This window comes from Sturnira hondurensis, unplaced genomic scaffold (genome assembly GCF_014824575.4).
Source record: "Sturnira hondurensis isolate 20B ecotype Veracruz unplaced genomic scaffold, ASM1482457v3 Scaffold0017436, whole genome shotgun sequence".
NCBI lineage: Eukaryota > Metazoa > Chordata > Mammalia > Chiroptera > Phyllostomidae > Sturnira > Sturnira hondurensis.
Window position 1 is genome coordinate 766,887 of NW_028090067.1, and position 16,366 is coordinate 783,252.

The 16,366-nt window shown below is 35.3% G+C and overlaps 1 protein-coding gene across 3 annotated transcripts in view; it reads right to left on the reverse strand.

Annotated features, from left to right (window-relative positions):
• The window catches only part of LOC119002450 (killer cell lectin-like receptor subfamily F member 1), a 32,088-nt gene that overhangs the window by 15,009 nt on the left and 713 nt on the right, over nt 1–16,366 (reverse strand). For 2 of the 3 annotated variants that reach the window (XM_037068365.1, XM_037068366.1), the window contains exons 1-2: nt 1,952–2,106; nt 968–1,066 (exon numbers count right to left, since the gene is read on the reverse strand). In XM_037068365.1, coding sequence (XP_036924260.1) covers nt 968–1,066; nt 1,952–2,090 — 238 coding nt within the window. In that variant the 5' untranslated portion in view covers nt 2,091–2,106. Of the gene's footprint in view, nt 1–967; nt 1,067–1,951; nt 2,107–16,366 lie in introns of those variants that run through there. The other variant, XM_037068367.1, reaches the window with a different exon arrangement.

Here is a 16,366-nt window from a genome sequence, read left to right on the forward strand (position 1 = left end):
GTTACAGAAGTTTTTGGTCATTATTTTTTCAAATAGGTTCTCAATCCTTTCTTTGCTTCACAATCTTCTCCTTCTTGTACCATTAAGATGTGAATGTTGGTTCACTTCACATTGTCCAAAATATCCCTTAAACTATTCTCACTTTCTAAAATTATTTTTTCCTTTTGCTGCTCTGATTGGTGTTTTTTCCCACCTTGTTTTCCAACTCACTGAATCAATCTTCTGCTTTTGGTTCTCACTAAGTTCTCTGAGCATCCTTATAACCATTCTTTTGAACTCTGTGTCTGGTAAATTTCTTGCTTCCATTTAGCTCTTTTTCTGGGGATTTCTCTGGTTCTTTCATTTGGAGCATGTTTCTTTGTCTCCCCACTTTGGCTGCCTCTGTGTGTTTGTTTCTATGTATCAGGGTGATCTGCTATGACCCCCAGTTTTGGTAGATGACTTTGTGTAGTAAGTGTGCTATGAGACCCCATACACAGTCTTTTTTATCACTAGCACTGGGTGTTCTAGGAATGACCTTTGCAGGAATAAATCTTTAATTTTTCTTGGCCTTCAATTTTCAAGAATCTGATAAATTTTGTCAAAACTTCAAAATATGTAGTCACTTTTGAAATCAAAGATTTTATTAAAAGAGCCAATTAACTTTCATAAAACTAAGCAATTTTACCAAGATTTAAAACTTCATTTCATACAATTGTCTGCCAAGCCCATGCTATGTACCAAATAATTAAAGTTATGAGCAAAATAGATTTTATAAATGAGTTTATTGCCTCCTTTCTATAGGGAAAATCTACTAATTATTAATGAAATCATCAACTGTGTCATTTACTACCAATGTGATTGAAATACCAATGAAAGAAATCATCAGGCAAATGTGAAAATTATCTGACATTGTTAGAGAAATAAAGGTAAACTCCAAGGAAATACATTCCTCTACATACTTGAATATAACTGTTAACTTACTTACCCCAAATAGCTAGTCCTATCACTGCAGCAGTGAGTATGACCAGTGCGATGCTGACCAGTCTCAGAGCAGTCTGATGCCACTTTGGACACTCAGAGTAAGCTGTAATGATAATTTTTCTCTCTGAAATATTTACGTATTTAAAATGAAATTGAAAATGTGTCATAGAAATGTAAGTTCATTGCCTGATGATAGGGAAGAAATCTACAATCTCTGATTAAATTACCTCAACATGAACATATACTTAATTATCGTTAAAGAGATTTCTTGATTCTAAAGTAAGGGTCAATGTGTTTTATTTAATTAAAGTCCTCCTTATGTTAACACTTCTGTTCCAAAACTACCATTTATTCAACAAGTGGGCCCATATAAACTCATAAGTTGGTTAGTCAAAACATTTCAACTAAAATTTGTCACTTTACCTTCATTTACATTTTTACTAAATTATACAGATAATATTCCATGGGATTGAAGCTCAAGAAGATAAAATGCAAGTTGTACTAAAATAATTGAATAATAGTAAAAACGAGTATCTAACGGAAAACCATAAGCAAGATTGAATATTGTAACCCTCTTTCCAAACATTTGAAATAAAAGTTGCATTGTATACATGAAACAAAACTCAAATGCTAATCTTTACAATTATGTACTTTGCGTCAATAAGACAAATCATCGTAACACTTTTACAATCTTCAACACAAGTTAAGTAAACCTTGATCTATTACATTTTGTTTAATAGTGTCTATAAAAGCAGAGCTACAGCCAGGAACTGTGCTAGATGGGAGGGTTACAGAGGTAGAAAGCCACATAACCTGGTGCACAGACATCTGCATAAACATGTTATTTCGAAATAAGATAACAAATTTTTTGAAAAATAGACTTTACTTCAAACTCTTAAAAGTTCTCATTAAAAACCTAGGATTCAAAGACCCACAAAAAATTCTAGCTTTATAATCTGTGGTCTAATGAAAGATTATAGATTCTTACCTTTGCACGTCCACTTGTGTTGGCAATGACAGGGATGTTTCTTTGGCCTCTGAGCCATGGGTCTCTCGGTGCTTTCCTCTAGTCCACAAGTCCTATAAATAGAATAATCCATATTTGAATTCAATGGAAAGAGCGACATCACCTAATCAAAAGCAGCGTTTGTGTGCAAGAACTGTGGCACTGACACAAACCCTAACGCTAGCTGTAAAACCACAAAGGATATGGTTAAAGAATGAAGGATCTCATTCTCTAAATAAATGTTTTCTGTTAGCATAGTTTTGATTTATAGAAAAATTGTGAAGATAACATGGAGAGTTTCCACATATGCAACACCCTCATTATTTTGTTACATTAGTATAATACATTTGTCAAAATTAATAAATCAACACTGTTAGCTTATTATTAAAGTCTATTCAATTCTTATTCACTTTTTAATTAATCCCTTTTTCTTAGTTTTTACCTCATGCTTTTTTCTAGTCAAAACTTCCATTCTTTTCACATAATAGCCCTCAGGTCTTGTTAGGAAAATCATGGCTGTGACAGTTTCTTACTTTTTTCTTGTTTTTTAATGGTTTTTGAAATTGTTGAGGAATCTTGGTCAGATATTTTGTGTACTGTTCTCAAATTATGGTAGGGTAGTCTAATGTTTTTCTCATCATTGCACAGGTTATAAGTTTTCAATGAAGACTACAGAGATAAGTTGCCATTTTTATCACATCTTATGAAGGGTACATAATATCAACATGGCTTATCACTGCTTATCGGATGTTAACTTCAGTCACTTGGCTATGGTAGTGTTCATCAAGGTTATCAACTGTAAAGTTACTCTTGTCCAGTTTCTATATTGTACTCTTTGGTAGGAAGCCAAGATGTGCAGCCCACGTTTAAGAAGGTAAGAGTTATGCTCTACCTCTTTGAAGTCAGAGTATCTACATAATTATTTTAAATTATTTTGAGGGAATATTTCTATTTTCTCATTTATTTATTTGATCATTTATATCACTAAAAATTCATTCATATTTATTTTACTTTTTGAGTTACAATTCAGTACTCTTTTATTTATTACTGGTATATTGCTCCCATTGTTCCAACTTTAGCCATTGGAAATGCCTTCAGTTGGATTAATGAGTGCCTATTAATCTCTCCAACTCCAATACACAGATGGGCAAAAGAAGGCTTACAGTTGTATGTGTGATTTATCTTTTAGGCAATGGTGGCTGGCAACTTAGCCTGCATGGCTTTTTCCAAAGGAACAACCATAAACCTACTTTTGCTCACCCCTGTCCATTACAATGTGGATCATACTAGCCTCCCCCTTGCATTTCTATGACTTCCCACACCAAGAGTGAGAAACAAATCTACTACCATCACTATTCATTTACTTAATTGTTCATTTCAAGTGTGCATATTTAGTGGTTCAGAATTGTTTTCTCATCCATACCTTATGGAGAATTACTTTATCATCTGCAGTGTCTATGTACACTTCCTTTTGTCATTAGTCTTACAAGTTAAAACGTCTCATTTTCTAAAGTTGCTTAGGATCAGCGAACTTTACCCCCACACCTTTCAGTGAGGCTATTTCATACATTTACTATATGTCCAGATTTTTCTGGAAGTTTTTCATTCCACACTGGGGGCTCACAGCCTCCAAAATTATTACTGTATGTTAAGGTTCAGTTTTTCTGCCATAATGTTCTACAAGTTTAAGGTTCCCAGCTTAACGTCATGAATCCACCATCACAGTATTGTACAGAATAGGTTCACTGCCCTAATAAAATCCACTTTGCATCCCTTTTCAACCTTGCTCCCAAATCTTCTCTACATTTCTGCCTCATCCAGATACCATGTAAGTGAATTAGAAAGAAAGTAGTCTCTTCAGACTGTTTTTTACACTATGGAATATGCATTTAAGATTTATAGATTATTCCTTTTTCGGCTGTTTCCATTATATGTACGTACTACAGTTTTCTCATCCATTCATCTGTTGAAGGATGTCTTGGCTGCTTCCAGCTGAGGTAAATTATGAATCATTCTACTCTAAAGGTTCATGTGCAGGCTTTTGTGTGCATGGAAGTTTTAAAATCAATTAGGTAAATAAGTGGGTAGTTGCTGGATTGTATGGTACAGCATGTTTAGTTTTGTAAGAAACTGCAGAATTGCCTTTCGAAGTAGCTGCACCATTTTGCATTTCCATCAGCCGCAAGTGAGAGTGACTGTTGCTCCCCAACCCCACCAGCAATCGGTATTCTCAGTTTAAGGGCTCAGATTTCGGCATTCTGATGGGTGTCTGGTTGTAGTTCCATGTTTTAATTTTCATTTCCCTATGACAGGTAATGTTGAGCACCTCTTCCTATGCTAAATGTCCATCTGTATATTTTCCTGAAAGCAGTATATTTTAAGATCTTTTGCCAAATTTCCTATTGACTTGTTTGTTTTCTTACTGTTAAGCATTGAGTACTTAGTATATTTTGAATACAAGTCCTTTTATCAGATATGTTTTGCAAAGACTTTTTACTAGTTTTTGCCGTGTCTTTTTATCCTTTTAAAAGTGTTGTGATTAGAGTAGAATTTTTCAATTTAAATAAAGTCTAATTTATTTTACTTAATGGATAGTACTTTTGGTATTGAATAAAAAAATTCTTCACCCAATCAAGGTTATGCAGACATACCTCTGTTTTTTTTATAGAAGTTTCAGAGTTTTGTTTTTATATTTTGTTCTATGATTGTTTTTGAATTACTTTTTGTTGAAAGTGTAAAGCTTATGTATGTCAAGGTTCCTTTTTCTTTTTTGACATATAGACATTCAATTATTTCAGCATGGTTTCTCTCTGTGTGTGCACACACACACACACACACACACACACATATATATATTCTAGCATATATATGTATAAATTCCAGAATATATATATGTATATATTCCAGCACCATTTGTGGGTATGTATAGATAGATAGATAGATAGATAGATAGACAGAGATATATAGCATATATCCTTTCTTTACTGAATTGCCTTTGTGTCTTTCTCAAAAATGAGTCGACTATATTAAAACTGCTCTACTTCTCAGATCTCCATTTTGTTCTATTGATCTATGTGTCTATTTCTTCACCAATATCATGCTATCTTGATTACGTTAGGTTTAAAGTGAGTCTTAAAATCAGGTAGTGAGTCCTCCAACTTTGTTCTTCTTCAGTATGAGAAAACTGTTCTTGATCTTTTGACTTTCTATAGTTTTAGAACCAGTTTCAGTACTTGCAAAATAGTCTGAGGAAGTTTGTTTGGGATTGCAGTCTATAGATGAACTTGGAAAGAATTAACATCTTGCAATAATGAATTTTTCAATCTATAAACATAAAATATCTCTCCACTGATCTAATTTTTTATTTTTTGTATTTTATCAGTTTTATAATTTTTTAAATCAGATTCTTTATATATTTTGATATATTTACACTTATTTTTATTTTTTGTGCTATTGTGATATTTTAAATGTTAAATTTTAGTTGTTTATTGCCGGTGTATACCAATGCAATTGATTTTTATATATTAACCTTGTACCCTACAAATTTTCTATATACACTTATTTCCAATTATTTTAATTTTGGTTTTGGGGGGTTGTCTAACTAGACAATCATATCATCTGGTGAAAAAATAGTTTTGTTTCTTCTTCTCCAATCTGTGTTCCTGTTGTTTTTTGTTCTTGTCTTCTTGCATGAGCTAGAACACCCAATACAATGTTGTATAAAGTTGTGAGAGTGGATATCCTTGCCTTGTTCGTGATCCTAAAAGGGGAAGTATCTCATCTCTCGCCATGATATATGATGTTAGCAGTAGTTTTTGTTTTGTAATCATCCTTTATCAAGTTGAGGAAATTCCCATTTGTTTCATCAGTGTTTATCATTAGTGGGTGTTGAACTTTGTCACATTTTTTTCCTGTCAGTCAACATGACCATATGCTTGTACTTCTTAAACTTGTTGACATAACAGGCTACATTTCTTGATTTTTTGAATGTTGAGCCTGCTCTTTATACCTGAAATAAAGCCTACTTGGTCATGCTGTATACTTCTTTTGTACATTTTTTAATTTAATTTGCTCCTGATTAGTTGAGGATTTTGTTTGCATATTCATGAAAGATAACTGACCTGTGTTTTTACTTTCTTTTAATGTCCTTCTCTGTTTTCCATATTAACTGCTGGCTTCATAAAATGCTTTATAAAATATTGTCTCTGAAGCAAAGATATTATTGCAAAGATATTAAGCAAAGAATTAAGAAAAGATATTTCTACTCTGACAATAGAAAAAATATAGAGAGATAAAAGTTTTTTTAAATTCTTGGTATAGGACACACATTATTCTATGCTTTGAATTCTAGACGCACTTGGTTCACTCCGCCCAGAGTTGCGTGCAGATGTCTAACTAGTTTTTTTTTATTGTACATCAGAGAAAAGCAGCCGTGAAAGGACAACCACAGTCTTTCTCTTTGCTGGCCCCTATTTCCTCTCCGCAGTGGTTATGGCATTTCTTGGGCATATTTTGAAGTTTGTGGTTTACCTAAAATTTTATCACATGTGTCCTGTGTTTGCCTCCTTTGTTTGAATGTTTGCATGCAAAATAAAAATTCAGACCAAAATGTGAATAAATATGAAGTAGCAAACTGACTGGTTGGGAGACAGGTATATCATCCCAAGAAGTGATATGAAAAAGAGAAAATTTTGGAATTAAAAATTTTTTATCAGTATGTTTCCTTGAAGAGATTACTCTCCTAGGGACTGGAGGGGAGTCAGAGTAAATAGAGGGCAGATATAGCAAATCAGTGAAGAAAAAAAGATAGTGGCCTAAACAAATATGATAACAACCTTATTGCAATAGAATTTATAGTAATTGAGAAGAAACACACACACACACACACAACAAAACCACTTGAGTTTAGATTAACAGTGACAAATGTTCTGGAATGAGCAAAGTGACTTTTCTACTTTGCCTGCCTAGCATGCGTCAGATCACTCTTGAAGTTGCACTCAGTTCTGCACAGGGCTCTGAGGCCTACCTGATAACCTAGAATACAAATGAGGAAGAGAGCTCCTGAGGGTCTCTCTCACTCATTTGGTGAGTTCTGTCATCTCAGCTGCCAGCCTGGGCTTACACATGTACAAAAAACAAAACAAACATTCATTCATTCACCACTCATTCTCTGAAACACATGGGAATGTGTCTAGTGGTGGATCTACTTTGAAACTGTTGAAGTTGAATCTTCAAACTCCTCTCTTACCTGGCTCCCTTGTAAGGTACTAGATGAACCTTCACAATGTGTCTACATAGTTGTGTGTTTTTGCAAATTTTGTAAACCTAATATATTATAATTGTACAGAATTAAGAATGCTCTCTCTTTCTGCTCTGACTACCTTTCCGTCATACCACATTTCCTTCCATTACTGTTGAAAGAGTGGAGACCATTTTTTTGTTGTTGTTGCTTTTCTAAAGGGGAAGCTGAGGTGGCATGAATTTTCAACTTAGTGAAATGCCATGAATGTATGCAATTTGCTGTTATTTATAAATATACTTAAGTTCTTGTAAGCCTTCCTGGTGAAGGTATGGCTTCTAGAAATACTCTTAACCTACACAGTATTGACTTACCTTGTATCATGGCACAAAGGTACAAGACCACATGTTATGTAGTGATATGACTGAATGCTATAGAACCCAGAACTAGATGCAAGTAAAAAATGAATAGAAAAGATTTGAAATGTAGAGACTATAAAACCTACTCTATGAAAAATTCTTCCAAGAATTTGACAAATAAAAATTGTAAGTGGAGGATTGAGTCTCAATCATGTTAGACAAAATAGAATTTTCTTTCTGTCAGATAATATAAAACATTTTTATATCACCACAATGAGGGCATCTCATCTAGGACACACTGAAAAATAAGCCATCAAGTCAACGAGTGTTTAAGATTCATCTCTGAACAAAAACACTTTAATGATCCCCCAATTTTATAGTTATTGTAGGAAATAACTTCATCAACATAACATTACCATTAATAAGTGTGACATTCAAAAAACATTTCAAAAGTGCTAATAATGCAAAACAAATTTTAGTCAACCATGTTTGCTGTCAAAAATACAATTATGTATATTTTTAATAGGTGGGCAAATCTACTTCCTCTTGTTCCATCCTAGCTGAAAGAAAGTGAAATTTTATTTACATTTAAAAATCGGAAAGCACCATCACTCTGAAAATTTTAAAAGATTATAAAATAAATTTCTAATACCCAGACAAAACTATTAACATATGCTTTTTGAGGTCATAGCAGTGTGGGAGAGATATGTCTCCATTTGTAATGAGGAAAACCAACTGCATAGAGGAGGAAAAACAAATAAAGAAGAGATCAACCCGCTGCTCTTGAGACTAAAACATGAGACTTATAGAGTGCAAGTATATATAACCCAAATGTTTAGAGAAACTTTTTAGCTCTGAAGAATAAATCAGAATTTGTTATTGGTGGTTTATGTAGAAGTAATAGAATGGGAACCCAGATCAATTAAAGATGAGGTGAACCAATGTCAATGCATCAAGAGACTCACTAAACTTTTATTAGACACTAGAATGTCCAGAGAGGGAAAGCTCCAGTGGCACCTCCCTGTGGTAGTTTGCCTGTGACTTGAGACATGAAAAATTCATCATACTACTGTTTCAACACTGTGATTATTATGTTCCACTCATTTATTCACGGTATTTCATTGTTTAAAAAATTTAATCAGATTATGGGAGAGTTTGATAACTGTTTTTAACTACATTTTATTGATTATGCTATTACAGTTGTCCCGATTTTCCCCCTTTCCCCTCTTCCACCCAGCATCCCCGGCTCCCTCGGGTGATCCCCAAAGATTGTTCATGTATGTCCATGGGTCGTGTGTAGGTTCTTTGGCTACTCCATCTCCTATACTGTACTTCACATCCCCATGGCTATTCTATTTGTACTTCTAAATCCTCTCATCTCTCACCCATTCCTCCATAACCCCTCCCTTCTAGCAGCCATCAAAATGCTCTCAGTATCCATGATTCTCTCTCTGTTCTTCTTGTTGGCTTAGTTTGTTTTTTAGATTCAATTGTTGATAGATATGTGTTTGTTGCCATTTAGTTGTTGATATGTTTGATCTTTTGCTTAAATAGGTCCCTTTAACATTTCATATAATAATGGTTTGGTGATGATGAACTCCCTTATTTTTTTCTTATCTAGAAAGCTCTTTATTTGCCCTTCAATTCTAAATATCTTTGCTAGGTAGAGCGATCTTGGCTGTAGATCCCTGCTTTTCGTGACTTTGAATACTTCTTGCCAATCCCTTCTAGCCTGCAAAGTTTGTTTTGAGAAATTGACAGTCTTATGGGAATTCTCCTGTAGTTAACTGTTTATATATTAAAATTGTTTTAATTCCTTTGAAGTCCATTGAAATAATGAAATGCCTTTTCTCTCACAAGCTTATTAAAAATATCTGCTACCTATTTTTCTTTGATGAATACCAGTTTACATCACAGAGATAAAAATAATGTATTTTTAGTTATTGATCTATTCTAGTTATTAAATAACTATTCTAGCTATTTCCTCATGGAAATATATAGAATGAGACAGAAATATATGCACTTTTTTCTTTACTAAAAATGCTCATTCAAATTCTTGATATATTTTGACACACATTTCAGCAATGTCTTAAATGTTTTAAGAAAACAAACTATGGGTCTCTAAGTCTCAGGTCAGAAATGAACAATTGAAGTATTAATTTATATTTTTCTGAGAAAGTACAAATAATACTAGTTGTGTTTTTTTGGTCACTAGTACACAATTTCTTTGATCCTATGAAAGATATTTACATGGCCATTTTTTGAAACAATACTAGTTCTGAGTCAAAAAATCAAATTCCAGAGTGTTATAGAAAAGAAAAACTAGTCAGAATTTTCAAGTACAATTTCAATGAAAAGCGAGATAACATCTCCTGTAACCCAATTTTATTTTAACTTCATTATCAGAGAAAATCAGGGGTTAGCCATAAGCTCATACAGGATTCAGTCACTGCAACTCATCATATGCTATAAAAATTTTCTCTTTTTTTGTGCTGATGAAAAGTTAACACAATTGAGAATAAACCATGAGCTAAAAAAATTAAAATATTTTTAGGATTGTGTCTCATAAACAGATGTATAAGAACTCAGGAAAGATAATAATAAAACTTTAAGATTTTCACATAGAAAAATATAGCTTTTTATTTATTCCAAAAATACTTACAATATTTAATCAGTATCTATTATGTGCCAGGTATTATCTCAGCCACAGAGGCTATAAAAAAATTAGTTCTTGTTTTAAAGCATTTTTCAAATGTTTTCAAATCAAATTTCCAAGCCACAAGCAACACTAAAAAAATCCCCAAGTTGGCTTCCCTGGTGGTAAAACTACCCAACACCCTACCAAGTCTTCACTGTTAAGTTGTTCATTTTCCTGTATTTGGAAAAGGAAAAGCAGCATGGGTGACAAAGTTTTAAAATTTGAATGGAATCTAATAGAAACCTACTTGTTACCAAAATAAGTTATAAATAGCAAGACTAGAGTGTGCAAATCATTTTTTGAATTGTCCTTAACTTCGTATTCTCTGCAGTGGTTCTTCCTTTCAGTAAGAACATTTATAATTACACCTGTACTAAAAAACTATTGGTAGGAGTAAGTTCAAGCAAATTCTGTTGCCATTATTTCCTGTACTCTTAAAAAAAGGTATATGCTGCTTAAATATCTTAAAATATTTTATACTAAGGACTTGTTTATTCTAATAAATGCCATCACATTCTAATGAACTTAAATAATAGTGTAAGTCAAGAACTGAACAACTACAATAAATCACTTAAATATATTTCAGTACTGCTTTGATACACTGATACGAATTGCCAAATATTAAAATTATTTACTAAAATTCCCAATTCTTACCTAGTAAAATTATGCTACAGTTAGCAGCAAAATCAGTGCCAAATTTAACCAGCAGAGTAAGAAGTTTGGTTCAGCAGCCTTCTTTCTACTTGAGTTCTGGCTGGGAAAGAATTCAGAGCCAAGACTCAAATTATAACACAAAGTTTATATAGAAAGTCACAGATGTAGGAAAGGTGATCCAGCTAGGCTATGTGGGCTCAGGAAATCCGTTACCGAGAAAAAAAGAAGTGCCCTTGGAGCTTAGGACTAAGACAGGTAAAGAAAAATGCAGAAAAAACTGGAGGAAGAAAAGGGGAAAAGTTGCAGGCATTTTCCAGAAAGAGTCATACCCTGATGGAGAAAAAGGGATAGAAAAACGCACTGGCATGCTCCAGAGAAAGAGCCACAGTAAACCCTCTGTCCTTATGGGTTTTATCTGAAGTCTCAGGGGAGTATCCCAACAGAATATTCATCAGCTTTCCAGGTGTAGCCCCTCAGGGTGGTGGCCGCTACTGATTGGTTGGCACTAGGGTAGGGGGTCATCACTTAATGCAGCTGGTCCTAATGTCAGCCATGGCCTGACTTGGTCTGGTTTTGTTGCTTTTCTTGGCCTGGAACAGAAACACAGCTGAGGACTAGAGGTCATCTCCAGGGGTTAATACTTAATGCAGTGGTCCTTCAAGAGTTTGTAGTCTTGCTCCTTGCCAGGCACCCAAGGCTCTCTTGATGGTGACCCACTGCACCTGGCCTATGTTCCTACTCTGCTCATGACTATCTAACTGCCTACCACATGACCACATATCCAAAGTAAGACCGTTATAGCTTAATAAGCTTCCTATATAACTTATTTATCTACAAATGAGTCTTTGTTTTCACAGCCTAATTTAGGCCACTCATTAAATATAGTTAATACTCCAGCCCTGGCTGTTGTAGCTCAGTGGATTGAGCACAGGCTGTGAACCAAAGGGTTGCCAGCTCGATTCCCAGTCAGGGCACCTGCCTGGGTTGCAGGCCAGGTCCCCAGTGGGGGCCACATGAGAGGCAACCGCACATGGATGTTTCTCTCTCTCTTTCTCCCTCCCTTCCCTTCTCTAAAAATAAATAAATAAAATCTTCTTAAAAGTTTTAAAATATATAGTTAATACTCCAGAGCAAAATACTGTTTACATTTTGTAAAAAAAGCAAGAAATATGCAAGAAGTAATAGAGCCAGAGAGGCTAAAATACACACTTTCAGAAATGGGAGTCCTGTTGTGGCATGAATTAAACATGACTGAAACATGAAAAAGTGTTCCTAAATCTGCTGCAGGGCATCAGAGGGATTGCAGGGGAAACACTGTGGTAGAAAAAAATAGTTTAAAGAATTTACCGATTTTTAAAATGTGGGCAAATCACTTTCAACACATATAATGTTAAATATATAAAGTTTATAAGAATAAATAAAAACACATCTGCAAAAACTAAAGAGGGAAAATACTAAAAGTTGAACGAGAGACATTAAAAACGCCTGTTGGAATAGTCCAAATAATGGACCTTGAATGATGTAAGCATCATTCCTAAATTCTTAGAACTGGTAGATACGTTATTTTCTGTTGTAAAAAGGACCTTCCAGGTATGATTGAGTTAAGGGCCTGGACATAGAGATTACCGTAAATCACCTGGGTGGGCCTAATCTGATCACTCGAGTTGTTGGAAGTGAAAGAGGATGTCAGAACAGATGGAATGTGAAAAGGATTCAAAGAATCCAACCCAACATTTTCTGGCATTAAAGACAGATAGATGGACCAAAGCCAAGGACTGCAGTAGCTTCTAAAAGCTGGAAATGACTCTAAACTCATAGAGGGTAAGGAATTAGAGACCTGGTCACCAAAATGGTGGGAAAAGAGATCCCAACCTCAGATCGTCCACCAAGATCAGCAATTAGACAGCTCTCTATTAATGGAAATAGCACTGGGGGAGATCTGGAGTCCACCTAAGAAATTTCAGTAAAACAGTGGTGTGGGGGGGAATTTAGAATGACTACATAAAAAGGGAAGAACAGCTTCCTTTGGTTTCATCATCCCATCCTCCAGGCCAGCATTATGCAGCATGAAGAGGGAACTCCCCAGCCAGAAAGAGTTCCCCTCTCTGGCAAACAAAGTGTGGAGTGAGCAGCCACCTTTGGTTTCACCCTAAGTTGGTTTCACCAGCTAAACCGAGAATTATTAAAAGGAAGACATGCGAGGGCTACTAGTATCGGGCACACAGCAGAAGTAACTACACTTCCCAATTGGGGCAGGACATGGAGTAGCTTTCACCACTGAAAAAAAAAAAAAGGGCCAGCTCAGCCTCCACAAACCCACTGCAGATTTCACTGGTTTTTGTCCCACAGGTGTTCATGCTCACAGACTCTTGCCTCCTGAGTCCACCCCAGCTCCCTCAACCCATCTCTGACCCTGCCAAAGATCAGGACCAACAGGCAGCCATCACCAGCCTAGATGCCCACAGCTGCTTCCCACCCATGTATGCACACATGGGGCCAGCTCCTCCAGCTGTGTGCCTGAACACCACTGCCCTGACTCCCAAGGCCTCACAGCTACTCGTGGGCCTGGATCTAACTCTGGCTACTGTCTCTGACCTGAACCCCAGGAATCAACTGTCCCTAACTTCTTCAGCCAAGTATTGGGATGCCCCCAGCCTGAATTTCAACACTGGCCTCCACTGCTGTGCACCCATGTTAAAATTCAGTAGTGCATGCCAACAGCCAGTGCTTCCATAACTGCCAGCGCACGTACAGCTTGCTCCAGCTCTTGCTACTGGCCCTGGCCCCCACCACCACATATGTATCTGCAGCTGGCTCGTGCCATTGCACAGGGACATGCAGATGTTCCCTGAAACCAAATGTGTGCACTGCATTGGCTCCAGCCACAACTACTGCTTGCCCTGGTTCCTAGTTATTGGACCTGGAGACGCCCCTGAGGACCCCAACAGGTCTTGCAAGCTCTGTGGGTGCCCACAGCACTCACCAAGGACTATGCAGTAGATGTTGTGCACCAGGGTGTTCTGCCAAATATTTAAAGAACAATCATTTCTTCTCAAACTATTCCAAAAAATTGAAGAGGGAGGAATACACCCAAACTTGTTTTATAAGGTTGGCATTACCCTGGTATCGAAGCCATCTAACAACACTATAAGAAGAGAAAACTACAGGCCAGGATCCCTGCTGAACATAGGTGCAAGATGAGAAAAAAATATTCGCAACACTTACAAAGAATTATGGACTCGCTCCCATTATTCTTTAAAAAACATCAATAAAACACAGGGCATAGGCCACTCACAAGCAAAAATGGGCAAAAGAAACTTGAAAAGATTTTCATAACAAAATGATATTCAAATAACTAGTACATATGTGGAAAAGCAGTCATTCTCATATATAATTAGAGAAAGAAATGTGAATTTTAACCACCAAGAGATATAAGCCTTTAGACTGGCAAAATTTAGCACATTCTCACATCACCAAATATACAAAAGACTGCGAAGCAACAGCAACAATGAGCCATCACGGCTGAAAGTGCACAACTATTTTGCGAAACAGTGTAGCATTACATAATAAAGTAGAAGATAAGCATCCCCTAAAAATAAGAAAATCTATTCTTAGGTCTTTATTCTCCAGAAACTAGTGAAGGACTTGTGATTATATTCACCAGGGTATATGAAAAGAATGTTCATTGTAGCTGTTTTCATTAAAGCCCCAAGCAACAAGAAATGTATCAAATAGTCATTCAATAGAAAATGGATTGTTATCATCATAATTAAAATTAATGGTCTACGTAAGTACGTGTGAGAACGAATTAAGTCTCCCAAACATAATGTTGTGTAAAAGAAGAAAGTCACTACGTACACACTTATTCTGAATTTAATTATAATTTTCCTGACTTTTGTTATCATTGAACATTTTTATATTTGGAACACATATTTTTAAAATTTTATTTTTAACATTATTATTAATATTTTTGCTGTTAACTATATATGCAGAATAGTGGTAAACATGGGAGAAAGCACAGTTGATACATAGACACAAGGCAGAAAAAACTTATTTTTTGTACCTTCACATGTACCTAATCATGTGAAATTCGCATGTACCTAATCATGTGAAATTATTTTAGCAATTTCCAAATTTGAATTTATTATTTCCTAAATAAGTCACCTTAATATATACTGGAGGCCCTCAATGTACAAGTATAATTGGTACCAGAAAAAGGCCACTTATATAAATTAATCTGAAAGAAAAACCAACATTTCATAGAAAGTAGTGGGGAAGAGGAGTTAAGTAGGCTTTATCATGAAAAATAAGGAAAAATATTTTGAAAAATAAATGTATCATATAATAACTGTACCTCGTGTTGAGTTTTGTAACATTGTCATCTAACATCATTTAAAAGAGAATACAGATTTTAGTTCTACCAAGAGTCTTTCTTAATACCTCATCCTCTAATTCATTCTCCTTTGCTTCAGCTGTCAATCTCCTTAGTGTCCCATGGATCTTCCCCATGTAAGTCGTTAACTTGTGCAGCTCTGATGTTTTTTCATTTGTTAGGCACTTTGCTTGTGATTTAAACAATCTCTATTACTTTCATGGCTCTCACAAAATCCTAAATATTTTGAAAGCAATTTTGATTTGCATAGTACATTATATTTACACTACATTATCAACTTTTAGCATCTAACAGCTGGTAAAAAAAGCAGCATACAGTGTCCTTGATGTCATGACACAGATAGAGGCTAATCCCTTCCCAGGTGGGAAGGGAAGGTGCCTGTAAGCCAATTTTATGTGTCAGTTCATCAGTGAATAACTTTGCTTTCTTGCTTTTAACATTTAGTATTCTCTCATACAACCTCATATCTGCAGTGATTTTGTGAATAAAAGATTGGAGAACGAGGACCTTCTGTGTAATACATTAAAGATGCTTTAACACAGTTCTTGTGACTCTCACAGTTCTAATGTTACGTAGGCAAGACAAGCGTCATTATTTCCACTTCATACTGAACTTGAAATCACTACAGGATTTGTTCTAAGTCACAGAATTGTTGAATAATACAGGTAAGACTTTCCCCCAATGTTTCTGTACCAAAGTCCTGTTGGATGTATTATGCTGCCTCCCAGTGGTACCAATTTATGTTCACAAGCATCTGTAAATGAACATGCACTGTTTTTCTTTCTTGTGGATTTGGGAGATAAAGATCTATTTACTTATCCATCATTAAAGTAATTTTTTCTGTGTATCAGGTGTGCTCTTTTACAATATTGACATATTTCTAAATTTGTATAATTTTATGCTTTGGACATGTAGGGAGGAGTTAATTATATGAAGAGTTAACACTTACAAAGTGTTTATTTTATCCCAGCCATTTTACCACATATCCTAAAAAGTTATAGAAGTATTATTACTATCCCTACTTCAGTAGCAAAATAAACAGCTCTCAGAGAGT